At 36.9% G+C, this 27,522-nt stretch overlaps 3 protein-coding genes across 3 annotated transcripts in view; 1 reads left to right on the top strand and 2 right to left on the bottom strand.

The window, feature by feature from the left end:
* Positions 1-544: 544 nt before the first annotated feature.
* On the bottom strand, positions 545-10,032 carry LOC135080872 (zinc finger protein ZFP2-like). Its single transcript, XM_063975601.1, has 10 exons — positions 9,643-10,032; positions 9,352-9,541; positions 9,181-9,270; positions 8,913-9,085; positions 8,610-8,830; positions 8,381-8,522; positions 8,170-8,295; positions 7,631-7,755; positions 3,246-3,365; positions 545-1,062 (listed from the first exon to the last, which is right to left on the bottom strand). The coding sequence occupies exons 1-10, from the start codon at positions 10,030-10,032 to the stop codon at positions 978-980; spliced, it is 1,662 nt and encodes a 553-aa protein (XP_063831671.1). The 3' UTR covers positions 545-977.
* Positions 10,033-10,413: 381 nt separating this feature from the next.
* Positions 10,414-27,522, top strand: part of LOC135080871 (RNA helicase aquarius) — a 57,405-nt gene continuing 40,296 nt past the window's right edge. The window contains exons 1-6 of the mRNA XM_063975599.1: positions 10,414-10,583; positions 11,508-11,608; positions 12,045-12,201; positions 18,421-18,631; positions 19,034-19,226; positions 19,888-20,041. Coding sequence (XP_063831669.1) covers positions 10,497-10,583; positions 11,508-11,608; positions 12,045-12,201; positions 18,421-18,631; positions 19,034-19,226; positions 19,888-20,041 — 903 coding nt within the window. The 5' untranslated portion in view covers positions 10,414-10,496. The remainder of the gene's footprint in view (positions 10,584-11,507; positions 11,609-12,044; positions 12,202-18,420; positions 18,632-19,033; positions 19,227-19,887; positions 20,042-27,522) is intronic.
* LOC135080622 (probable G-protein coupled receptor Mth-like 5) lies at positions 20,815-24,694 on the bottom strand. Its single transcript, XM_063975307.1, has 8 exons — positions 24,264-24,694; positions 24,005-24,140; positions 23,740-23,920; positions 23,373-23,667; positions 23,216-23,294; positions 22,905-23,107; positions 22,376-22,511; positions 20,815-22,295 (listed from the first exon to the last, which is right to left on the bottom strand). Exons 1-8 carry the CDS (start codon positions 24,442-24,444, stop codon positions 22,034-22,036), a joined length of 1,473 nt encoding a protein of 490 aa, XP_063831377.1. The 5' UTR covers positions 24,445-24,694; the 3' UTR covers positions 20,815-22,033.

Genomic DNA, 27,522 nt, shown 5'->3' with positions numbered 1-27,522 from the left:
TGTCAATCTTAGACGTAGAGGGACCTTTTCCAAAGCTGGTTTCATTAAAGTGGGACACTGAGTAAGATTATTTAAATTTTGAATCTTTGATACTTACTATTATGTATCTAATTTATTTATTTATTTATTTAATTAAAATGCAAGTGAGCTTACAGATTGATAATACGAGTAGGGTTTAAGATATGTTACAAAGGGTTACAGTCATCTTGGGTTACTGAGTTTTTCAGGATGGTAACTTTGAAAAGGAAAAAATGCATAAGTCCATTAATTTTGAACCGCTCAGTTACCCTGATTCAAGTAAGGTAGAACTTAAAATCAGGTAATTTTGAATAAAACATGTACTGTAACTGTATAATTTTGTACTGGCCAAAGTTACCTGAAATTTAAAGTTACTCAAGATAATACATAGTTAGTATTTCAGTAAATATGTATTTAATTATGTGAAAACCAAAGACACTGGAAGAAAGAAAGGGTTTTGTCTTACTAACACAATTATGTAATGTTTATGAGCTTTTATTTCTTTGAAATATAACACGTTCGTTCATACATAAAATATGTAGGTATATTCACTTTGTATTATCTTTTTATTATTAGTTAATTGACTCAAATCACTAGCCACAATTTCTACGTTATAAATGGATACTATTACTAGGATTAACGAAGCATCTTACAATGTTTCAATTTTAGCACTCAATTATAACATAGATACGAGTATCTATAAAATAGATAACTACTATATTTAAAGTTTCGTGTTTGGTATTATAAATAAATTCTGAAACAAAACACAATTCATCTAGTTTATAATGTGACTTTTCTCTTGACTGCTTTAGAACCTAAGTTATCAAGGACGATATTTTCACATATTTTCCATAAAGCACACTTCTATGAGGTAGTTACTCACAGCCAAAAGTACGTAACTTTAGTATTAGTTTTCTCTCACTTCAGCTTATTTAACCTAATGTCTTTGGGGCTGAAACTTACTGGTTGCTAATTTCACTGTCCATGGCTCCTGCCTGTATCCCGTGTAGAGTCCTTTTGTGCTTCCACATGTCGCCTGATCGCCTGAAATTCAAAGCATTATTAGGAAAAATGTATAGTTCTGGCGCTTAACTCAGTCTAGGAGCAGGAGGGGGGGAAGACTTGGCATATTACGACGTGACAGAGCATACAAATTAGGGATGTTATGTATATGTAGTTTCGGTTATGGATACGGTTACGGATATAGGAATAATATTATACCGGTTTCGGTTACGGTTACGGATATTTTTTTATTTCGGATATCCGAAAGTTTCGGTTACGGTTACGGATATCTGTGCTTTAGAATGCAATTTGCAATAGTTGTCCAACACGGTTCATTCATGGCCGCACACTTTACATCGAATATAGGTAAAGTAATAAAAAAATAAAAATTGATACTAGATGGCCTACATCCGAAACTATCCGAAACTTTTGAATCGGTTACGGTTACGGTTTCGAATATTTTTTTATTTCGTATATCCGAAAGTTTTTCCGGTTACGGATATCCATAACATCCCTGATACAAATCTAGTCTCGCTGACATTTGACGTAATCAAAAAACACCCTCCAGTGCCGCTCCCACCTCAAGCCCTGGCTGACTTAGGCGCTAGACCTACAATTTGACAACTTAGCAGTATGGGAGCATGTAGCTTAGGTTTCAGTTAGCTACGCTAACGCGTCAGTAGACGGCGTTTTTGACAGTGTAAGCTACCTACTTAGGTGGATGTGGACTAAAGCTTTCATTTCGTAGGTACTAAAAGTCTTGACTGTGCTTTCTTTGACTAAAAATATGTACATATTTAACAAAATTTTTATGATTTGTATTAGTAATTTAGAATAGGTAATTGAGGGATTTTTAATTTACCTACCACTTTTTTCATGACGTGATGCAAAGTAGCCCATAGGCAGATACTTTATTAATTATTATTGTTGTACATAAAAACATATTTTTGTACATGAGTTTGATTTTCGCTAAAGTAGATGATTGTTGAGCTTATAACACTAGAACCGATAGATACCTACGTTGTTTTTTTGAATTTCCATCGACAAAAGTGCGTACTTGCTCTTGTTTTTATTTTTCTTTCGCTAAGATTAATTAATTCAAATTCGAATAATACGTCTACTGATACTAGAATAATACCTACACATCGTTTATTTGGGTTTATAAGTATTTTTATCTCGCTTAAAAGATAAGTCGACTTTGGATCACAACCACTCAGAACAGACTATCGAGTATGATTCATCATGAGGAAAAGAACCGCTGTATAAAACTCGGCGCCACGCTCCGGGCGATGCCGCGGTGTGGTAATCAACTACCTACTTTATTTCTAACAAACATTTAACATTAAACGTGCATTTATAAACACCTATTGTACCTAAACTCTAGAAAGTGTGATTCTGTAGGTACATTGGCATCTATGTTAAAATATTTGTGCAAAAAATAAAAAATTACAAGAACTGTTGAAAGTTTTAACCAACCTGAGGGTAGTCTCTCACGTCCCGTTCATGCGGGTATCGCTTGTGGATAAAGAGTCGCTTTGGCAAGTCGAAATGTGCAACTGTTGTCAAAAAGTCGTCGTATTGTGCAGGTACACAGTTAAATTAATTTATCATTAAAATAACTTTCGTTTTCTGAGTATTTTAGAATTAAACTACTTACAAAGAGATGTGCGTGTACTTATCTAATTTGAGCATTTTTTGAGCTCTTCGGACTGGTCGGGTTCTCAAGCTTCTCGATCACAACCCAGATTTTTTTACGTCGCTGATAATAATATTGCAGAAGTGACTTACATTTCGGCTGTTTAACTCATCTTAGTTGAACACTAGACGCTGTACTAGCTGCTGCAGCACTACTGCTATATGCCACATTGCTCGACACCCTGCTGTGACCAGCGAGCCAGAACACTTCCAGAAGGTTTTACAGATGCTTGTTCTTAACCTATAGCCGAATGAGGACTTGAAAATATAATGCCTTTGTCACCTGTCATTCTACTGGAGGTGAGTTGATCCTGAACTCTGAACTCCTCATATTTATCTGATTAATTTCTTGGGGGGTCAGTTGATAACTAGTTTAACTTTCCCCGAGACAAGCTTGGCCTTCATTGATTGGGTTTTTGGCGGTCAAGCTGTAGATCCTGGCCTCTCAGGCGTTGTAGCGGTGACAACGAGAGGTGAGAGAGGTGGGAAAGTGGGAATAGTCCTTGGAACTTGAAAATAGAAGGACTGACCTGAAGGCAGTACCGCAGACGTCGCACTCGTGAGGCTTCTCACCCGTGTGGATGAGCGTGTGTACTGTCCGCGCATAAGGCCGCCTAAAAGCGGCTCCACAAATGTCGCACCGGTAGGGTCTGCAATTAAAAAAAGGTTTAACGAAATATAAATACAAAGAAATACACAATAATTATGGTTTCGAAGTGAGCACTTGATTTTTTTCAGAATTTGACATCTACATGACGGTACCGTGAAATTAGTCGTTGCAGCTAGAGGAAAAGCTTTTGCAAGACTTTTTAACATTTGAAGGTATTTTAGCCTACGAGTACCTATTTTACAGTTTTTGTTTTCAAAGAAGTCAATAAGTCTCCCAGTTCATAGGAAAACTTGCAAAAAGTAGGAAGATATCAAAGTGAAACTCTGAACGAACAAGGATTTTACAGTATTAACTTAGAGATAGTTATTGCAATCGGGAACCCAATAACTCTAATCTGCTAAAAAGACACGTCAACTCATCAATCAACGACAATCATTAATCACCGGGTCTTCTTGTACAAAAGTACAGAAATGCTTAGACCCAGAATTGCTAACTTAGAGATAAAACTACCGCATAAATGGCTCTTGCCTCTACAAATACGCGTACGCCATAAGAGGAGAACATTTCACATAACGCAGCCAATAAATTAGTTCGATATAAAAATACCGCGCGTCGCATCCACGTGCATGAGCGGAGCTATTTATAGCGGCCGTATCCGAGCCCGTAATGTATGCATAATGGTGACGTCACATCACGATACGTCATAAAAGTCCGACGTGTCGAAGTCTGTTGCTGTATCAATGATATTTATTTTATCAGTCGTCTCAAGGCCAAAAAAGGGCTAGACGATTCATTGATTTGGTTCGTTCATAAGTTACTTTCTGGCACTTTTAGCCTAGGCGCACACCACCGATTTTTGTCGGCCGAGTTTTTTAGAGAGAGTTTTTTTATGATAGTTGTGCGCACTCTCCATACTGATTAACAGCCCGACCCTAGGCTTATCATGGACGTAACGTTACACTGAATAGTTTCTCGCAGAAGAAATGTACTAACATACCCAGATAAATCAATAGTTAAATTAAAATCCTTCCTCATACTAGCGTAGCTTGGTAAACTCTACCATTATTTTTGGTGTTGTTAGCTAGTCAAACCAATACCACAGCAGTGGAGGGAGCAGAAAGAAAAGGAATAATCCTCATATCAAAATTGAAAAAAAAAAAAACATTCATAGCTGTCTGTCCTGGTGATTCACGTAGCTAGTCAGCTACGCCAGATGTGGTTGCAAGTCCGGATCCTTCAGGGGACAAATATAGAGCCATAACAAATTCCCAGAAAGCTAAATATAGAGCCATAATTGTATTATTGATGCATTTAATTTGGGTCGATCGTTGGCCAGTTTGTGCGACTGTGTTATCATATCAGTGTCCAAGACATAACTATTCATGTTAACGTGTGACGACATCGTGGCAAATAACTATTGCATATAATTGAATGACGTATCTTGTTACGTGTACCACAGCGTGTACTAAGTTTGATAAGTAATATGTTATCATATTTCATGACTCTAAGGCTGGGTTGCACCATCTTACTTTAGCTTTGACAATCGTCAAAAATCTGTCAAACTCCATACAAAAACACTGGTTATTGTTATAGTTACGGTCAAAGTTAGGTGGGGCAACTCAGCCTTACCGTTGCATGTTTAACATACCTAACTGTTGTCAGCTATTCTGATTATTTAATTATATCAAGATATATACCTACCAATTAACTCCCTTTGAAGATACTTAGTGGCCTGAGGTGGTGGGAGCCTGATGACCTGTAATACAGGCATACTAAATACCTAGCATAGGCATCAGACTCACACAAGAATGAACCTCATATTTATTTTAACATTCACTTAGTAACTACAAGTAAGTATATACGATTTTTTGTGTGAGTAAAATACCTCTACACCTAGCTAGACAGACGTTACATGTCTAGCTGTCCGCTACGAACCCTAGATCTAAGTATAAAAACTTTCTTACTTAAGATATTACGATATATTACTTTTATATTTGTACAAATGAAGATATTCATTAATATTCTGCCAATGTTGTACCTATGGCTAATTATGCTTTATATTTACTACGGTTCATAAAGCTTCAAAACGAGATGCGATTTTGCAAACAAAAATGTTAAGTCTGATCTGCAATATTAGTGACTCTACCTACCTCATTCCTGGCAATGAAATATTATCACCCCAGCAGAGGACAGTTACGGAGAGTACTCGGCCTGAGCTAAGCACCATACGAGCTTTTTATCTATCCTCCTGCCCTAAAACGCCAAGTTATTAATTTCGAAGAGGAAAATACACCAAGTCCCGAGTTTATAGCCTGTTTATGGCGTATGAAAATATTCAGAGGCCGTAAAACCCCGTGCGAACCGGTATAGAGCTGGTGTCACCTGGTCGGTGCACTAACTGTTACACTTGAGATTGAGAGGTTAAGCCAATATTGGATACGAAACTATTGTAAAATACGACTCTACATAACTTAAGACTCTTCTCTCACTATCTAATCTACTATATAAAAATAAGTCGGGTTTTCCTTCCTGACGCTATAAGTCCAGAACGCACGAACCGATTTCCACGGTTTTGCATTCGTTGGAAAGGTCTCGAGCTCCGTGAGGTTTCTAGCGAAGAAAATTCAGGAAAATTTAACAAACGAAATTCCACGCGGGCGATATCGCGGGCGGAAAGCTAGTTTATAATATGAAGATAGTTCTATACTACGAGTAAAGCTAATGTAAGTTAGAGGCACTATAACTAAAGGATCTGATATCTTCTCCTCCTCTACTGGATAAAGGCTCCCTAAGAATTTCGCTCTTCGCATCCAGGTTTTTCTCACGACCTTATCCAGATCGTCGGTCCACCGAGTGGGCCTCCCACCTACCCTTTGTACTGATATTTATTATTTTATTGTTAGGAAAACAAACAGCATTCTATAACACACATAGAGTTACCAATTAAACTTCACATTTGCCAAAAGAGTTTTCACAAATACTTAGTTCTTACATAGGTATCGTTTTTGGAAAACAGAAACAGAAAAAGAGAATAACTAGTTTGAGGCAATACATAACGTATCTTACAACCGTCTGAAAAAGGGGCATAAGAAAGAGCTAGACCCACCGCGCCAATGGGCTATCAGCCGTCAACGAATCGTTAACAGCCAAATATTGGAAATACGCCACAAAAGGTCATGGTGTCTATCTACCTTGTTAGTTAATTTCAAATCCATCTTGTGATTTATTAGAACTGTATGCTTTTGTCTTTGTTTAAAATTAATCTAATGACTTACCTATTTCACATTTATATTAAAAATACAACAATAATTACATGAAAATGAAAGAAAATCCCAGCCGTGATAAGCAAAATGGAAGTAGGTCGTTTATTCAATGCTTTCTTGGTAATGCACCAGTGAGATGAGAATCATTCGTTAGTTTATTTCTAGCTAAAGCGAGTCTTCTCCGAAGGCTTCCTTTGCGTTTCCTTCGCTATAAATAGCTAAGCTTTTATCTAGATCTTTTTTTAATAACTGCAATATTTATACGTAAAAGAAAGGACTTTTTATTTGAATCAACATTAATTTTGATCTCTTGAAATTGTGCTAAATACTTTTGTAAGTATCATAATATAATCATGTGTAAAGTTTTCAGTATAGCTGACTAATATTTTAATGTGAAAGTTTGTGTGGATGTCTGGATGTTTGTTACTCTTTCACGCAAAAATTGGACGATTTTGATGAAACTTTACAGTACTATTGTTTATAACCCAGAATAACATATAGGCTATAATTTATGACGATCTGCGACAAACTAAATTTCACGCGGGTGAAGCCGCGGGCAAAAGCTAGTTACCTAACAAGGACCTGTTTTAAAATTTCACTCATATTTCTAGCAATATCTACTCGTAGTATCTTACTACAACAAGCAATTTAGTCCTTAAGTATGTGAATCACGATAAGTATTTTTGCTCTTTGCTTTTACACATTTGCATTTATTTGAACCATAAGAAAATATTTTCCAGCTCTAAAATGAAGCCATAATACTTCTTCTATAAGTTACTTACTTTAGCTAATCACGCGAACTGGCTACGAACGTTATTAAAATGCAAAGGTTCCAACTCGGCCTTCTAGCTGGTTCTCATTTAGAGGTCACCGGCGCCACCTCTGTCGCATTCACGTAATCTCTGCCCGAGCGTTTCGGAGTTTTGTCGCTAGAGGCGCTAGTTGTGGGTGCCGATTCTCAAAAATCAATGGTCAATTCTTAATTTAAATTATTGGTTTTCGAACGAAGCTTGAAGATTGGACAAAGGAGTTTTTATGTAACCTTTGATCGGTGTGAATACGCGCGTGCTCACGCAAGCGTGCGGCGGCGGTGAACGTCTTCGGGCAGGCTGAGCACGCGAAGGGCCGCTCCCCAGTGTGCGTTCGACGATGATCGTCGCGCTCCACCTGTCACCGACACCATTTCACACACATTATCATACGGAAAAAAATACTGGGAACTATCTCTACCCTATAAGCGTTGCACAAATTGCGTATTCAATGCAGGGACTGTGCGAGTTTTTGCTATCTGGCGGTAATATCGCAAATAACCATGGTCATACTCCTTGGCTTTCAAAGTTATTTTAACTTAACTGTAACAACTTATAATTTCTGTAAAAGAAAACGAAAACTGTCATTCAACATAATGGGAACTTTGCTAGTAACCCTCCCTCACGCATCAGTGGGTAGGAGGAATGCACTAAGTAGATACTTCTTTTACATTAGATTTGCTTTAGGTATCATGACCATGTGACATGGAGATGTCCTGATGATTATAAAGGGTACATACTAAGTACGCAGATATTTTATCATCTCACCAACCTTGACCTTGAATGCCTTAGGACAGAGATCACATGGGTATGGGCGTTCGCCTGTATGCATCCTCATGTGGATAGCCAGGTGACCAGATTGATTGAAGCGACGACCACAGATGCGACATGGGTAGCCCTGTAAATGGAAAATAAATCACCGCTGTTGTATAAACTAATAGAAGTAACGAAAATTACTGATTTAATTTGAAATAATACTTCACCGGTTTTGAAACTTTATGCATCTTCTTATGTGTGTGAAGAGCACACATGCTTCCGAGAATCTTATCGCACTCTTCACAAGCGTACGACGTGACGGGAGCTCCAGGTGGACGGTCTTCACCTCGCTTATGCTTATACAGCTCTCTACAATAAAACGACAGTTGATGATGATAGAGATGATGAGTAGAGTATATTCATATTTCAGTTATCAAAGACAGTTAAGCAAAGCACCTAGCAGTCGCAAAGAGCTGGTTACAAGAGCCACAATTCCACATCTTGTTGCTGTTTGTATTATTAGAGCATCCACGTCTTCCAGACTTTGTAGGTCCTCGTCTTTGGCATTGAATTAAGTGGATTTTCAATTGGTCTGCTGATGAAACTTGAGTTCCACAAGTTTCACATGAAAAACAGATTTCGGGACCTCGTGGAGCTTCATCAATTTGGCATTGTCCCTGTAATAAAATTGTTATCTGGATGTTAGTTGGTTATTTGGAATAGAGTCCAAGAACTGTGTTAGGAATATTATTATCTTACCAACGAGTCTACGTAGTACTCTTGGGTTTCAGTTATCAAGCATGTTAGTTTGTGCCTATCCAAAGCCTCTCCATCAGCAAATAAGCCGTTACAACCATCGCACACATACATAGTATGCAGTTTTCGCGAAGCAACACTCCCCTTACCATTGCTATCACTACAACATAGCTGTTCTGAAATTTTGAAAAGTTATGTTAGAAACTTTAGAACCATCAAAAATAGCATTTGCCCCCTAGCCTTATTCAAGATTGCTTAGTAAAAATCGTACCAGATGGTTCAACTTCAAGGGCTGTTGATAGCACTCGCTCACAAATACAGCAGATAAGCCAATCTGACTCAAAATCGATGTTGTTATTTTCTGAAATAAATAAAAGGTTTATTTAAGTATGTCGCCTTAATGGAAAAGTTTAGTACTTCATTCAGTTTACTAGTTACAAACCTTCAATTGATACAGGTTCATTGATATTTTTATTTGGTAAACAAGAAACATTATCTTGGCTTTCATAAAGATCAACAGAAGCATGCATCAAAATTGTGTGGTCTAAGAGATCCGCGTCAGAAGTGAAAATTTCATGACACACTACACATGAGTGTAGAGCTAGAATATCGGGACCATCTACTTCGGACTCCTGAAAAATATTTCATTAACTTCATTATATTATTTTAGTTAGCTATATGTTTTTCTTTTTACTGTTTAATTGAAAGTAATTATTAATTTCAAAATTCGAACCTTGTTATTGTTTGAAGAACTAGGCAAGGGCAGTAAAAATTGATTTACTGTATTGTCGTCTAATAAGGTTGGCTCATAGTTGTTGAACAAATTATCCGTATTTATAAAAGAAAGCTGACCGTTTTCATCAATACTTGGATTGCCTGTAGTATTTGTGTAAGAAGAGCTTTCTACATTGAAATATCGACCTGAGTCATTAGACTGATAAGTTAATTCGTTCTCTACATTTGTGATCATTTGCTCTGTAACAGTCACTAGTTCATTATTAATTAGAGACGAAGGGTCTACTCTGTTGGTATCGCCATGAACGGCGTTGAAAAGCAAATCGTCTGTCTCGCTCAGTGTTTCAGAGAGTTCTTTGTAGGGATAATCAGGAGGATCAAACATCATGATGACCTGAAAAAATAAGAATCAAGATTGTTTATCAAGACGCTAATTGGTCTGATAAGTGTGTTAAAGTACGGACGAAAACTAATCAAGTTAATACCTGGAGAATGTTAGAACGGAGTAATAAAAACAAACGAATTTGGCAAAACTTTAATGTTCATGCTGTGGCCGGCTACAACTTCGTACGAAAATTGTTTCAAAATGTAGAGTCTCAGTATCTTTGATAATATTTTAATAATAATAAATCGGTCAATTTATCAAAATGGCGCGCCCTCTTTACAGCAAGTCTAAAGCATGAACGTAAAATTACACGAATGTTGGTTGTTAAATTTCAGAACGAAAAACCAAACGTCACAACCGTTTGACACTGACAGTGACATTGTTTGTGTGTTCATTTCTCTTGATTGCCGCACTGCTTGTTTTTATTCAATAACTTTTATAAAAATAAGGATAGCCAAGATCTAAAGATGAAAGTCGATACATCGCAACCCGCAGATAAACCTAAAATCCCGTTACCGACCCTCTCACAAATAAATGCTGATAGAATAACTCAAGTAAGTCTTTGTTGAGGTTAGCTTTACATTTCATAACATTTTGTAAGTAAAATCCAAGTTAAGCGTCTAATTCCCATTCAAAATAAATGCATATTGTTGTTTAACATAATATAATTATAATAAAAGGTTTCAGAAGTCCCGGTTTGTCTCATAAAAATTGTAAACAAACGAATGCTGAACCTATAGGTTTTCGGAATAAAACAACACAAAGATGCATTAAATGTGGTCGGTTTTCTAAATAAATTACGCTTTGGGTCATACAAACTAACGTGTATAAAAATAATCTTGGCTAAAATATTACAATCTATATTTTTACATGTAATTTAATGAACACTGTAACATTTTCACAATGTGAACTTCACATGTTGCTTGTAGAAGCATGAACGATTCAATTAAGAGAACATATCTGATGTATCTTATTTCTTATTATCATTTATCATCAGGAAAACCAGCTCTTTTTATTCAAAATAATAATAAAGCTCTACATTAAATCAGACTATCATTACAGACACGAGTAAGAAAAGTTCAAAAGGCTGCCCTTATTCATACAAATAGAATTGTTCTCCATAGAATATAATTTTATACTCTACAAGTATCGTGATCATCTTTTATTTATTACTAAAATCTTATTGTATCAAATTATATCGATAAATATGAAATTTTAGTTACATTTACTTTACTTTTACCTATTTTATTATGGTGAAAAGTAGTAAAATTGCAAATGTTACTAAGTACATTATTATCTACAGAAACTCATTACTGTTGTTATAGTGAATAAATAACAATAAATAAGTTTAATATCATGTTGGCTTAAATATAGCTACTAAAATTGGAAGCCTACTGGTGTTTATTAATGGACTCCTACAACCGAAATCTATGTAACATTCCTCATTGAATTAACCATCATGGCCTTACTGTTCACAGCTCGCTTCCCAATACTGGTCCCCACAAACTAAGGAAAGCCATTTACCTTATGATGCTGCTATTGTGGAGTCAATATACCATGCAGAGATCCTGGGGTCAGGGTAAGTTCTGGTTCACTTGCAGAATTCCAAAATTGCACTCTCACTCTCAAAAGTCTGAGCCTAACTGATGCAAACAAGTGAAGAAGGTCAACGGCCTCTGAGATTGGGGGCATTGACCTATTTTGTTTTTAATTTTGAAAATTGCCAGTGGCATTTTGCAGTTTAGGGCATTAGTTTGATAAAAGTTTATTATTAAGTGTGTGAAAACATGAAGTCCAAAAAATTGGGTTTCATTTAATTATATTTTTTATAGAAAGTAGATAATTTATAAAAATGAAAAATAAGGTGATTTTTTATTTGTACTTGTGTGTAAGTTATAAATATTCTCAATATAAAAGTAGGTGTTTTTAAACATTTGTTTTGATTAAATTACTTAAATTTTTGTTAGGAATTTTTTAGAACTTCAAATAATTAAAACTCAAACTACTTATTCCAGATTTGCAGTACGTCGGGTCATGATGCTGGAGTTCTCCCAATACCTGGAGAACTACCTGTGGCCGCACTATGAAGCCGGGAAGGCGTCGCACGCGCACATGATGTCCATCATCGTGATGATCAACGAGAAGTTCCGGGAAAGGGTTCCAGCTTGGCAGGTAATAAGTCAGCATTTAATAGATCCTTGCAGAAGTGAAATGTTTGGTCTACGTAATATGGTTGGTTTTAGAATCTCGTTGACCTAGGTTGACCACCATATCGTTCACCGATGATCAGCGCGGTCAGATTCTAAATCCGGCCTATGCGCGTAAAAATATACGCGCGTAGACGCTGGTCCATCTTAACTTAGCTATTATGATTGAAACCACACTTATTTGGTAATAAGTTTAATGTGTAGGCTTGGTAGCCATCAAGTGAAGAAGTAACAAAAAGGCGGGGAAAAGAATGACATCTGTCAATCAACATAACCTCACTTTTTACATACACTACATACCTTCCCCCTAAGTAAATACAAAATGCTATATTAAATAACAGTTTTAAACTATTTAAAAGTTAAGTCACAATCCCAAATAGACTGGACAGGCAAAACAATGTTTACTACTGTAATCTAGTAATAGAAATATAATGTCCAAACCAAGACAATTATCATTTAACCAATGATATTATATAAAAACAAAAGCAGATATGTTATAAGCGCTCGCGCTGTGAATACTCAAATACGTCCCAATTGGGACGTCTTGTGTTTAGTCTTCGTGTGGCCTGCGTCGTGCGCAATCGCGTGCGTACCACACCGTAAGTTCCTGTTCTTACCAAAATAAATAAAAAATGCCATCGTGTGTGTTTCGAAAGTGTACCAATTAAGACTCTAAAGTAAACAAAATACAAGGGATCTCTTACCACATGTGATTATGCAAAATTATTTAGTATTTATATTTTCAATTATTTATGCAAACAATCAAGACGCCATGCGCCATGTTCAAGTTAAGAAAGAGAAAGCGATCTTGTTTTGATGTTAGAGCGATAAGGATGCGTGCGCTGCGGACATAGATTAGTTAGTGCAGAATCGTTAAAACTATAGCTATCTCTTTCATTTGCGTGCTATTTCGTATCTTTTGTTTCACTTATCAGTTACATTTGTCAATGTGTGCAATTTGGAATAGCTCGGCACGGATTCAAATCGTAATTTCTATGAACGTAACATATCTATAGTTCTTTAATATCATTGCATTTAACCAAATAAACAAACATATTATATTATTTATCGACAAATAATAAATTGTTGCATACTAGCATTAATTAATTAATATACAATGGTTCAGAAATACAATTAACAGGTCTTGTATAAGGAGTATCATTATGATTCCTAAGTTTATGTTTAATTTTACCACCACAGAATGTTGTTACAGCGGTGTCAGGGATGCCTAACATTTCTAACCACTGATCTGTGTTAGGTATCTCTATTATCTCTTCCTCCTCTCCTCTCTCTTCTATTTGATCGTCAATTTCTGTCTGGTTGCTTTCATTATTTGCTTCATCTGGCAACTCTTCTATATTTTGTCCCTGATCTTTGGTTTTTAACAGCTGATCCATATGTCTATTGACAATATTACCATCTTTTGTTTTGATATCGTAACTGACTGGGCCATTCACACTGACAACATTCCCAGGCAGCCACTTAGGGCCAGTAGAATAGTTTCTATACATGACTTTGTCACCAATCTCTGTTTTCCGGTTAACTAGACCTTGATTCCGTGCAATTTGGTTTTCAGTTTGTGCTCTGCTTATGTTGTCAGGTTGCACGGTGTCCAAAAGTGTACGTAATTTCCTTTTCAGTAACAATTCTGCTGGACTTTTATTGGTTGCTGTACATGGTGTGACTCGAAGACTTAACAACATATTGGCCATTTTTAAGTCCCACGGTGTATTTTCCTCCAATTTACGCAACTTATTTTTTACGGTTTGGACCATACGTTCCGCCAATCCGTTTGTGGCCGGGTGGTATGGTGCAGTTGTTACTTGTCGGATGTTGTTGGCTTTTAAAAAATTTCGCGTTTCTTGCGACACAAATGATGTACCATTGTCTGAGACTATTGTTTCACATAACCCATGAGCACAGAATAACATGAGCAGGTGCTTGATAACTGTTTCAGAGGTCATATTATTAACAATGAATACCTCTGGCCATCTAGAGTAGGCATCAACAACAATCAGAAAATACTTATTTTGAAATGGTCCAGCAAAATCTACATGTATTCTAGACCATGGCCGGGTAGGTGTTATCCATCTCTGATTTGTTTTAGCTGGCATGTTTCTGTTTTCTAGGCACCGAACACAACCCTGTACCATGTGCTCTATGTCATTATTCATCTGGGGCCACCACACATAGCTGCGAGCAAGTGCTTTTGTCTGTACGATACCACTGTGCGTTTTGTGTAAGGCTTCTAAAATGTGCCCCTGCAATTGTGGTGGTACTACCACTCTACAGCCCAATAATATACAGTCTTGTGATTGTGATAGTTCAGATCTATACACCCAAAAGGGTCGGATTTCGTTGTCAATGCATTTATTTGGCCATCCTACACTTAGATAATGCATCACTTTTGCCAAGGTCTTATCTTTTCGCGTCTCAATTGCCAATTTCTGTGCATCAAATGGAAACTCTTCTGGTGTTTCTGCCAACAGTAATATCTCTCGAGGCACCTCCTCCGCCTGACTCTGCACTGGTTGTGGCCATCTGCTCAGTCCATCAGCATTTCCTATCTGTACTCCTGGTTTGTAAATAATTTCATAACTATGAGATGTTAAAACCAAAGCAATTCTCATAAGCCGAGGTGACAGCATGGCAGGCAATGGTTTATTGGGGCTAAAAATACCCAACAATGGTTTGTGGTCTGTTATAATTGTAAAGTGTCTTCCCGTTAAATAATGATGAAATTTGTAAATACCGAAATTTATTGCTGCAGCCTCTTTGTCTAACTGGGAATATCTTCTTTCATGAGTATGAAGAGTTCTGGATCCCATAGCAATTGGACGTTCTTGTCCATCTTCCATAATATGTGATAATACTGCACCAATGCCATATTCTGAACTATCACATGTAAGTACTAAGGGCTTTTGTAAATCATAATGTACTAATGTCAAGTCACATGTCAACAGATGTTTGGCTGCTTCAAATGCTGATTGTTCTATTTCTGTCCATTTCCATGGTGATGATTTGTCCAAAAGTCTGTGTAGTGGTTCCAACAATGTTGCTTTCTGAGGAATGAACCTCTCATAGAAGTTGTACAGACCCAGAAATGCTTGAAGTTGCTGGACATTCTGAGGTGCGGGTGTGTTCCAAATGCATTCCACTTTGCTTCTTGCCGGGTGTATACCTTCTGCATCTATGATGAATCCCAGGAATTCAACACGTGTTTGTGCAAATTTGCATTTGCTTTTGTTCAAACGAAGTCCTGCATTCTTTATGCGTTCGAGCACTGCATCTAACCGATTGAACATCTCTTCAATTGTTGTACCACCAATTATTATGTCGTCAATTAGTACAGCCACGCCTGCGATTCCTCCCAACAATGATGTCATCAAGCGTTGGAATATACCTGGACAAGCTTTCACACCAAATGCCAATCGATGCACCGAGAATAAACCCTTGCAAGTATTCAAGGTAAGTAGTTTAGCTGTGTCATTATCTACGATCACTTGCGTGTACGCTCTGTCCAGGTCAAGGGTCGTGAAATATTTAGCACCAGCTACTGTCGGCATTGGATATGTGTCTGGCTCAGTAGCCAAGTTCACTGTACTACGATAATCGCCGCAGAGTCGGATTTCACCATTTTTCTTTACAATTGGTACCACTGGTGTTGCCCAATCAGAGTATGATTCTGACCGCAACACTCCTTCTTCTACAAGTCTATCAATTTCTTTCTCCACTCGGTCTTTGATTGCAAATGGCACTGGTCTTGCTTTGAGAAATTTTGGTCTCGCTTCTGGCTTCAAATGGACTGTGACAGGTTTCCCACGGTAAGTACCAAGCCCTTCTTTAAATACTTCATTGTGTTTAGTCAGTATCTTTTCCAGATAAGAGCTTTGATTATTGGAAATGAAGTTAATTTTCAGAGAAATTTCCAATGGCTCTAACCAGTTTCTTCCTAAAAGGTTTGGTCCATCACCTTTAGCAACAATTACAGTAAGTTGTCGTGTTCGATTTTTGTATGTAACTGGTAGTGAGATACGGCCCAATAATATGACAGGTGCTTCAGTCCATGTGCGTAGCCTGAGTGAAGTGGGCTGCAATGCCATGGGTTGACGAGAGCACACTGCCTGCCAAGTCCTCTCATTGATGAGTGAGAAACTGGCACCAGTATCCACTTGCATTCTTGTTGTAACTTTGTCTATTTGTACTTGTACTTCATAAGGTGGTACCCGATCATCACCCTTCATCACATAGATCCCGTTGAGTTGTTCCTCCTCTTCCTTTTCAGTGAAGTGTATATCTGGTTTCAAACTCTTCTTTTTGCTAATGCATGCCTTCTCAATATGTCCTTTTTTCTTGCAGTATCGACATATCGCATTTATGAATCGACACGTTCCTGCATGGCGATCCCCACACCGGTAGCAAAGTCGCACGTTGGAAGTTGTGGCGGGGCCAGGTGCCCGCTGTTGTACGGCGTTGATGTCCATTGGTTCCGCCGGCGGCGGGCCGGACGCTGCATCCCCTTGGATTATACGCACATCCCTTCCCGCACTTTCAGATGTCAACATTGCATCCACTACGTCCTTGTAGGTTAACGTATCGCGCTTTAACAATTCATATTGTAACTGTTTGTTGTTCATGCCGCACACCAGTCGATCACGTAACATACGTTCCAAGTCTGTAAATTTACATCCAACACTAATTGTCCTCAATTGCGCTATGAAATCGGATGCCGATTCACCAGATTTTTGATTGCGATTGTAGAACTTAAACGATGTCGATATTTCGTTTGGTTTAGGACTATAATGTTTGGTTAGAATTTGCACTATGTCTTCATAAGTCACTTCACTGCACTTTTTTGGAGTAATCAGAGCTAACACAGTCTCAAATACTTGCGCACCACATATTGTAAAGAAAGAAGAACGGTCACGCCCCATACAAAAAAAAACCCAGACCCGACAGAAACGAGACATACCTCAGTTTTTTTGTCACGTCTTAATTAGTTAAATTATACATTTTTTATATTCGAAATCTATGTATAACACCAAAATATTACCCTTTGTTTTTGTTCAGGCGTTATACAAAAACTAATACAAAATGCCTATTTATCACCAAAATTGGTAAATGTATGTACCTAAATGTCTATTACAGTTGCTATGGAATGTATCTAGGTGACCTGGAGATACAGCCGGATTATACAGGGTGGTTATACATATGGAACGATAAGTGATCTCACTCGATTATTTCTAAACTATACAAGATATCGAAAAACTAGTTACTGATTCTGAAAGTGCTTCACGAGCTCTTTCAAATGGTACCAATAATAGGTTACAGATTATGGAAACTGGTAACATTGAATTTTTGGATTTTGTAACTTCTCGTTTCCACCCTGTATAATCCGGCTGTATCTCCAGGTCACCTTGATACATTCCATAGCAGCTATTTAGGTACATACATTTACCAATTTTGGTGATAAATAGTCATTTAGTATTAGTTTTTGTATGACGCCTGAACAAAAACAAAGGGTAATAATTTGATGTTATACATAGATTTCGAATATAAAAAATATATAATTTAACTAATTAAGACATGACAAAAAAACTGAGGTATGTCTCGTTTCTGTCGGGCCTGGGTCACATATGACCGTTCTTCTTTGCTCGTTTAATTTGGTCCATGAGGATGCCATTCGCCTCAAAACAAAAGTTCAACCTATCAATGTAATTGTCCCAATTGTCTGTTTGTGGATTGAATTCACGGAATTTCACAGCTTTGCGGTCCATTTTTCCTAGTCGTCGCCACTATTATGATTGAAACCACACTTATTTGGTAATAAGTTTAATGTGTAGGCTTGGTAGCCATCAAGTGAAGAAGTAACAAAAAGGCGGGGAAAAGAATGACATCTGTCAATCAACATAACCTCACTTTTTACATACACTACATTAGCCTTGTATGATCTCCATTCACATATTACTGGCTTAATAATTAATGGTTTTGGGCATTTTTGAGCAATAAAACTACAACAAGAGAATGAATTTTACATGAAAAAAAGATAAATAGATAAATTCAGGAAAATCATCATCAATCATTGGGGGAGGCCTATGTTCAGCAGTGGACGTCATATGGCTGAAATGATGATTATAATGATGAGATAAATTCAGAGTCTAAAGTCATTCTTTGTATTTTCCAGGCGTTCCTGAAAAAGCCAGATCACTTCCCAGCCTTCTTCGAGCAAGTCCTCCGAGCGAGTGTAGCGGAAGACCACAACAGCAACAATATGCGTGAACAGACAGCGCTGCTGCTGTTCCTCAACCACTGCTTCGGCAGCATGGAGGTGCAGCTCTGCCGGGACCAGGTCAAGCGGCTGGTCTCGCTCAGCATGTGGATCAGCCTCCAGGAAGGTTGGTATCATAAACTAAAGAAAGAGAAAGAAACAACCTTTGTTCGCTCCTATTGGGAGGCTATTAACAACATTTGACTTCTATTTACTGATTCGGAAGCATAGGGGTACACTGTACCCGGTACAGTTTTGCAGTCCAAGCAACTGTGATGTGAAGTCACGAAATTTAATACCCCTCCCACGCCCTTGTCACACTTTATCGACCCCCTCCCTCCCGTTGCCGTTGTTAACGTGTGACGTAATTTGTGCATGACCCCATTTGGTACTATAAACTTAAGAAAAAGAGTCAGTCAGTTCCGAGTATCGAATCTTGAAAGAGCGCGAAGGCACTGCTCGAGGTCTTGCGTTTCGTTTCGCTTCGATCCAACAGTACAATAAAATTATTTTTCATATTTGATTTCAGGTCGCCGAAATCAAGAGTTCAAAATAGTGCCGAAGTGGCGTAAATACTGGCGCGCTATACAGAAGAAAGACAAGCCAGAGTTGATGGACAAACTGAACTGGGAGCGGCGCTACCTGCAGCGACTCATGATCAAGTTCATGAGGGTGCTGGAGAGCATCCCACAGACTGGTGACGTGGACCCCAATGTTGTGAGGTAATTGGATCACTACTAAAATAAAAAGGAAAAGCTTTAGCGATGTTGGAAACCCATAAAGGAATTCGTGTGTGTCGTGTTTGCTATATTTTTTTAGAATAGTTCATGTCGATATTTATCCTCTCTTAGTCTTGCGCCATTCCATCTTTCGGTTTTCTTGCCCTTATTAGTTTCCGCGTCATCATTATTATAATCTGAAGAATTCTTTGCGCTCACCAGTTTACGCCGCTGTAGAGTAAGGTCCTGTCATTGCTAAGCTAAGATGGCTAAGATAGTGGGGCTAACTGGTGAGCACTGAAGCGGTAGAAGGATTAGCATATACACTTACCAGGACGACGCCACTATTGAATGAAGTTCTGTCACTCGCCACTGGTGCCAACTGTTTAGTGTAAAAACGATAGCCCTCATTCGCTAGGCCTCCTAGGCCCGGTTTCCTCCAAGGCGGAAGCGGAGACGTGTTTTGTTTTACCAATCAGATTTCATTATTTCCACATCTCTCCGCTCCGCGCAGCCACCGCTGTCAAATTTTAATTTTATACAAAAGTGAGTCCATCCGACACATCTCTTCTCCGCCCCGCTCCGCCTTTGTGGAAACCGGGTTTTAAACCCCATCCATCTCTCTCTATTCTGTGCCTAATGCTAATTTCCAATATCTATGTAGGTACTGCGAGCGCTTCCTGGAGCTGATGATCGACTTGGAAGCGCTGCTGCCGACGCGGCGGTTCTTCAACACGGTGATGGACGACTGTCATCTTGTGGTGCGCAGTCAGTTAGCCTCGCTCGCCCGCCGCCCAGAGGGACAGCTGTTCTCACAGGTCAGTCACCTTAGTTTAGTTAGTTTTGTCGGGGTCTCACTAGGCGCGGATCCAGATATGTGTGACGTCACAAGTCTATTGGAACCACTTCAAATTAAATGTGCATGAGGAAGCGCTGCAGTGGCGCCACTGTGGCGCGCTCGCCGCATCACTAAATTAAATTAAACTTTTATAACAAATGCCCGGTGTGTTGCTACTTCGAATTAAGTATTTGCGAGCAAATACTACTTCTGCAATTTTATTGCCAATTTTGAGAAAAAAAAAAGGAAATGCTAACATGTGTAGTTCTTTAATACTTGCGGCAATGCTCATTTATATGCAGCATAAAAATGTAAAATACTTGTAAGCACTCATTTGCATGCTATACGATCGTACTCATGGATGAGTCATATTATCTAAATAACCAGATATAAGCGATATTAAACATTTGTTCCAAACAGTAACGCATAGTATTAAAGAGTACTATCGTATTTTAACGGTCATATCAGAACGTAACCGGTAGCGGAAATTTGGACATTGTCCTTCAACATTGGAAGTTAATAAATGAATTCGTTTGGTCATTACCGTTTTATCTTTGTGGGTGGTTCAAGACCCTTATCAAGTTCCGAAGTAGAAAGTCGCAGCTTTAGAATTTTTACTATTTCGATAAAGCCCAAAATGGAACTTTTGTGGAAAAAAATATATCAATAGAAATATAAAGCATTTTTATCAGGGTTTTTATAAGATACGCTTTATAATAAAAAAAAAATTTGGTTAATTTTAAATGGGTTTATTTAAATAATAAAAATACAAAATTAAATGCGTCATTCACATAAAAGATTCTCATAATTATGTCATGGTATACATATTAGTAAATATTATAAAATAAATCAAATTGTGTAGTCAATGAAATAAGTAATAAAAAATTTAAATGCTCCTTGATTTGTTAAGTTAAAAATCTTAAATCACTAACCCTACTTAGCTGCTGTGAATACAAAACGGACGGATATTTAGGCTCGTTACATATTACAACATATGTATATGTATATACGTACTAAATATTTCTAGTAAAGTCCGGTCACCGAGCACGTAGAATTTCGTCCAATGACCTCAAGCTACCCATTCTTATTGCTCGCGCGTAATTAATAGTAATTATATTGCTGTCGAGCTCGCATACTCACTGCGGCCGCCCGTAGCTCATTCGCGACAGCAATATGATTACTCGCGAGTGATAAGGATGGGTAGCTTGAGGTTATTGGACGAAATTCTACGTGCTCGGCGACCGCACTTTAGTAATAAAATACCATTAAATACATTAATATTTGTGGCGGTGCGTATGGCTAACTTACGTGCTAAAGCTGCGTTTAAGATTCGTTCACTGCGTTAAATTATTTAAATTCATAAACTTTCTACTTACTTACTATTTCTTTAGTCTTTATTTGCCTATCAGATATTCTAGATTTGTTTGCAAAATGCGCCATTCACAAAAAACATCTATCCTTTCACATTCACTTAGTTTAAACCAATTAAAATATTTAAATCCGATAAAAATTAAGTATCCTTATGAGCACTCGAGTTTCTTTTATACTTATTAACTATGTTTTTCAAATACTCCATAATCCATTAAAAATGGAAATTGTCAATTTTTAACACCAATATAAATAATTCTCTTTTTTGAAGACACTTTTAGGATACAGTTTACTTCTCAGTTATTAATTCTAGGTAAAATCACAGTAATTCTACCAATTATCTTAAATATAATGTGCTCAATACTTTGTGATTAATTACTCTACTGTCAGTGATTCAGAACCGGAATGTCATGGTGTAGGTAGCAAGAGATTCAGTCCCATTGTTAATTCTTACCTTTAGAATGCATAAAAGCTGAATAAATTCTATGTTTAAATTCATTTCGACATAGCCGATGGGATTTCAATCAGAGTATTATTTTAATTCTTTTAAAATTATGCTTTTAAAGACCAGAACGAATTGCTACAGCATCTGTGGCGAGATTCCCTAATTATAATTAAAACCATTCATTCTGGTCATTTCATCTCCCCAGTCATTAGTTGGTATTGGCTCCGCATAGCAGCAGCTTTTCCGTAACAAGAACGTTACGTGTGACTGGCGTACTATGCACACGTAGAACACAAGTATGGCTTGCAAAAGATTCACAATAATATAAGCATATACCAGTCCATCGAAGTTAAGCCAAGAGAGCAGGAGGAACAGCCAAGTCGTTGTCATGATGAGAAACAGTTGAAGGAACAAGTCGAAACTGAAAATAAATAATAAACATTCTCTAACACACTCTCGAAACAAGAAAATGCAATAAGTGCTGCAAATTATTATACATACCATCCTTTGAGCTTATGGTGTATTCGCCCATAAATATTTATCCTTTTTATAACCTTCAGTGTGGTTATATAAAAGAAAATATTGAATATAATCGTGAAGGCAACAGGCGTGAAAAATATTGCAATCCCAAGCCAACCTAAAAAAGAGAAATAGTAATTTATCAGTTCCATATATCTCAAAACGTTAATTTAACTGAAACTAGACACAGTAATTAAAGCTAGTTAAACTCAACTAGCATGTATCCTCGATGTAACATCAGTGACCCTAGTAATCAGTGACAATATGAACTAATTACAAAGCATGTTAAGCTAATTTGTTTAGATAACACACTTATACTGCTCAAGAATACAATACAAAATTATCACAGGCATGTTTTACACACTTGCTTCTGTTTCCAGTACATCAAATTATACAATTTTGCTGCAAAATATGACTGTTTACTTTGGTGTACTGTCATCCATAAAATCATGATTATGGTGATTGGTGATGCTGATTATGCTACAGTTAAAGCATTTAAGGATTTATTTACCTATAGTTTCCTGTTCAACATCATTCACAATAATGGACGATGAAAATTGTGTCCTCATTTTTCTGTTAGGGTTTGTTCCGGTGTCCAACAGGAAATGTGCGCAGATTGCCATCGCTGCCATTATTACTACGCTAGACCAAACAACGCTTGAATAATAACAGTATTTCCTCACATCAGTCACTCTTAGAAAAACATTTCTTGATCTGTAACATTTACATAACACATTTATAATATTTATTTACAATATTTTCAAATATTTATTACATAAATTAACTTATGGATAGCTCAAAGGAGTCTTGAATGAAACTTACTTGAATGTTTTCCAAATGTAAAACCCAAAACTGTTCAGCCAGAAGAAAGCACCCAGCAAACTGATATACAAAATTATATCTGAAAAAAAAAAAAACAATTTTAGGTTACACAGACCAATACAAAAGTAAAAGGAGCATTGTTTTGAAATTCACTTACCAGTCACCATAAAGCTGACATGATTGCTGTATTCGGTAAATATCCTCACAAAGTCAGCCGCTTGACTAACAATTAAACATACATTGATAGTAGTGATGATGTTTCCCGCAAGATCCCTGAGTGTCGGTAGCACAAAGTATATGATTGCCACGATGAGGAATAAAATTATAGAAATACCATGAAACAGAGGGTTTAAGATTTTCGTCATAATAAAATTCACATCTCTCCAGTTTTTTACATCGGGTACACACACTAGTGCATACTCTCCAGTTACGTTTGTTTTCGTCATGAATATCTAAAAAAAATTATAACATTGTAAATAAATTTTTATACATTGCTTAAGTATTCAAGAATAATTTATTTTTACCTTGTCCATACAATACTTCTTCTGTTCGTGAATGTATGATGTTGGTTCCTTCACCTCTGGTATAGTGATTGGTTCATTTATACCAAAAGTGTTGCTGAGCAGTGGATCTTCTTTTATTGTGTCTATACTATGAGTGTGGTGAATTATGTGGTGTAACCGGCCATCGGATAGGATGTTTAACCTTTAAAACAGAATATTAATATAAATTTAAACATATTTGATAATAAATTAAAAGCTTGCTTAACACATTATTTTTCAAACTTACTCATCCTCGGAATTTGGTATGTAGTAAATTGCTCTCATTTGCGTGTTTTCACAATCAGGTAATCCAACCACAAATTGGTAATTTTCTACGGTAGTTTTTTTACCATCTTCAGTCATAAAATTAGGTTCCCAAAGACCTGAAACAAAGAATGATATCATATGACGTCAAACATACTAATGTAATTCTATACAGCACACTGATTGCTGATGTTTGAGTGTAAGGATATGTATTATTCAATACTACACACGTTTCTACTTACTTTGGTTGACTGTTTCAGCTAACCTGCATGATATATCGACCATTATTTGTTCCTCTTCGCAACATTTGTTTATCTTTACGCCATACGTTTTTTCGGCTAGTCCATTTAGATCTGTTTCCATATTATGCTTAGCTTGAGAGTATGTAAAGAGCAATGTTATTAATATCGTTAGAAGCTGCATCTTCGTTTCTTAGAAAAAGGCACTGTTCATTGAATCCAGTCACGACGATGTATTGTGTTAGCCTTAGGCCCGAACATTAACGCACTTGTGTATCACATCCCCAGTTTGAGCGAGCGGTCACAAACGTAAATAATGTTTTGTCAATTCAACACGTTTAATTTATATAAAATTCAATATTCTATCGAGAAGTTTCACCAATTTCTTTCGTATTTCCTTTTGAACATCACGATTTTCGTCAGTTTGTTTGACACATAGAGAAAAGTAATACATAGGAAATAGAGAACCCTCTCTGTCAAATTTTTGAACCTACTAATTGACAGCCTGGTGTTAAATTCCCTGTACTTAACCTACGTACGTAACGCTCACATACATACATAGTCCACGCACACATACATACATAAAGTCCACGCACACATACACACAGTTCACGCACACATACACACAGTTCACGCACACATAGGCCCTCATAACCTTCAAAGAATTATTGTTTTTTTGATGTACAATGTAGAATTTTTTCAAATCCATTATTTTGAAAGTATTTATCTTTATGGTGTACGTATTGTATTATTTTCAAAACAATGGATTTGGAAAAATTCTACATTGCACATGGAAATGCAAATAAACAAAAACTTTTCAATTTAATAATTTTACTTTATTTATGAACACACATAATATTATACACCAAAAGCGTCTTTTCGCAAAGTTTTCAACAACACTAAAAAAGCATTTGCACTTTGAGAAAACTCAGATCACTTGTGAACATAACAGAAAGTTTCTTCGCGATTCACGAAGGAACGAACAAAACTCCGATGAACCAGAACAGCAGCAGGTACGAAGGAATGAACTTGAATTTGACTCGACTCTTCAATACTTTAATAGGGCCACAGAACTCATAAACGATGGCTAAGAAAACAAGAATGCATTCAACCTAACAAAAACAACACCGGCCATTTTGGAGGAAAAACAAAGTTGCCATATGTTAAATAGTAATTTCTACTACTCTATTATGTAAATTATAACAAAAAATGTCACCGTTCAGTTTTAAATTAAAACAAATTAGTTTCATTTTAAAAAAAGTTTTCACATTGTAATTAACAATATTCTGAAATATATTTTAATTAAGAAAAAAATGAAAATATGAAGGAAACAGGAGCAGCGACATCTAAAGCGTTTTAGGGTAGTTAAAAAGTATTGCTTCCTCATTGTTATAGCATTGCTGCAAAATCTGAAAAGCTTTTAAATATTTTAAGATGTGTTTCTGGAGTCTGGTGGGGTGCTCACCCAGCGTCATTAAGACTTTTATACAATGCTATTATAAGAAGTGTACTTGACTATGGCAGTTTCTATCTAGAGCCTTGTAATTTAGTTGGTTTAAGTAAATTGGATGCGATTCAATCTAAAGCGCTAAGGATTATAGCTGGTGCTATGAAATCGAGTCCAATCAATGCCTTGCAAGCTGAATGTGTTGAGCCCCCATTGAAATTACGCCGCCAATATTTATGTGACAAGTATCTTTTCCGTGTACTTCAATTTGCTGACCATCCTATATATAGCAAACTCAACAGACTTAATGATTTAATTGATACTTCCTCTTATTGGTCACGTAAATCTCCTCCTTGTGTGATTATTAGTTTTCGTAAATTTATATCAATCCAAGCCCCAGTCCACAGAACCTCCTTTCTTCCGATATTTTCTGTAAATTTTGAATCCCTTATTCTTACTCCGACAATTCATTTCAACCTAGACATACATAAGGATGACTACAATGCTAACATTAAGTTCAATCAGATCGTAGACGAACACTGGGGCGATTGGCATCATATCTATTGCGATGCATCTAAGCACTCTCCAACGGGTCATGTTGGCGTTGGCGCATACCATAAACAATATCATATTGTCCAGAAAATAAAACTCCGTCCAGAATCATCAGTCTTTACAGGAGAATGTTTTGGACTGTTTAAGGCTTTAGAGTATGCTCTCCTTATGAAATTAAACACAACTGTAATATTTTGTGACTCTAAAAGTGCTTTGCAGGCATTACATAAATTTCCATTTAAGAACAATACTAATTATCCTATTATTACAGAATGCAGGAAATTACTTCACAAATGTAGTCTTAACAGTCATTTAATTAATTTTGCGTGGATTCCTAGTCATACCAATATTCCAGGAAATGATAAAGCTGATAAGCTGGCCAATGAAGCGGTTGAGTGTGGAGATATACATCCGTACACAAATTATTGCCATGACTTAACGGCAGCCCTTCCCAAAGCTTATCTCAAATCTGCCTGGGATGAGAATTGGGAGTTCACTAGCCAATCTAAGGGGAAACATTACAAGCTCATTCAACCATCCATCCTTTGTAAACCATGGTTTGTTAAAATTAATCTTTCCAAAACAGTTACTACCATTTTAACTAGAATGCGACTTGGTCACGTGTGCACTCCAGCACACTTGGCTAAAATTCATGTAGGTACTTGATTATGATTCGTGCACTTGTGGTTCTGGCGTCGGAGACTTAAATCACATATTTTTTTACTGTTGCCTATATGATCGTTCCTCTTTTATTAGTTCTCTTTTAGCCATTAAAATTCCTTTTCCTACATCCATCACTTGCCTATTATATACCAATAACATTGATGTTTATAATATCCTAGCCGAATTTATTACCCATAATAATATAAAATTGTAAATAGTAATGTATATTGTACTTATGTAAATATTATTTTATTTTTATTATTTTGTACTTATATCACACCTAAATTGATCCTATGAAAACCATCCTTTGTTCCGTTTCCTTCCGTAATTGATTCGTTTCCCTACCTTTTAACTTTAACCCAATCCCACCCTGTCTAAACGCAATGTCCGCAAAACTTATGGCAAAACTGAACGCAAAAATCAAGAACCCCGTCGTGGCTAAACGCAATCCGCGAGAGCCATAAAGAAGAAAAAAAAAAAAAAAGTATTGGAATTTATCGACTGAAGTCGCTGTTTGGAAGCAAGTTTGATCGTAGTATGGAAGTTTCCGTACCCTGGTTTGACAGATCGATCGTTATGACAGATGTCAGTTATACCTTT

The sequence above is a fragment of the Ostrinia nubilalis genome, chromosome 18 (genome assembly GCF_963855985.1).
Source record: "Ostrinia nubilalis chromosome 18, ilOstNubi1.1, whole genome shotgun sequence".
In the NCBI taxonomy this organism is placed as follows: Eukaryota; Metazoa; Arthropoda; class Insecta; order Lepidoptera; family Crambidae; genus Ostrinia; species Ostrinia nubilalis.
The sequence above is the reverse complement of the archived record's forward strand: the minus strand, read 5'-3'. Positions and strand labels throughout refer to the sequence as shown.

Excerpts from the sequence above, each read along its gene's own strand:
- LOC135080872 (XM_063975601.1), bottom strand. The coding sequence starts at position 10,032 with ATGATGTTTGATCCTCCTGATTATCCCTACAAAGAACTCTCTGAAACA. Across the intron at positions 9,542-9,642 it reads GTTCTTCAAACAATAACAAG|GAGTCCGAAGTAGATGGTCC; the intron begins GTTCGAATTTTG and ends AATATTTTTCAG. Across the intron at positions 3,366-7,630 it reads CGTATTCACACCGATCAAAG|ACCCTACCGGTGCGACATTT; the intron begins GTTACATAAAAA and ends TTTTAATTGCAG.
- LOC135080622 (XM_063975307.1), bottom strand. The coding sequence starts at position 24,444 with ATGCAGCTTCTAACGATATTAATAACATTGCTCTTTACATACTCTCAA. Across the intron at positions 24,141-24,263 it reads AGCTGAAACAGTCAACCAAA|GTCTTTGGGAACCTAATTTT; the intron begins GTAAGTAGAAAC and ends TCTTTGTTTCAG. Across the intron at positions 23,295-23,372 it reads TGTCAGCTTTATGGTGACTG|ATATAATTTTGTATATCAGT; the intron begins GTAAGTGAATTT and ends TTTTTTTTTCAG.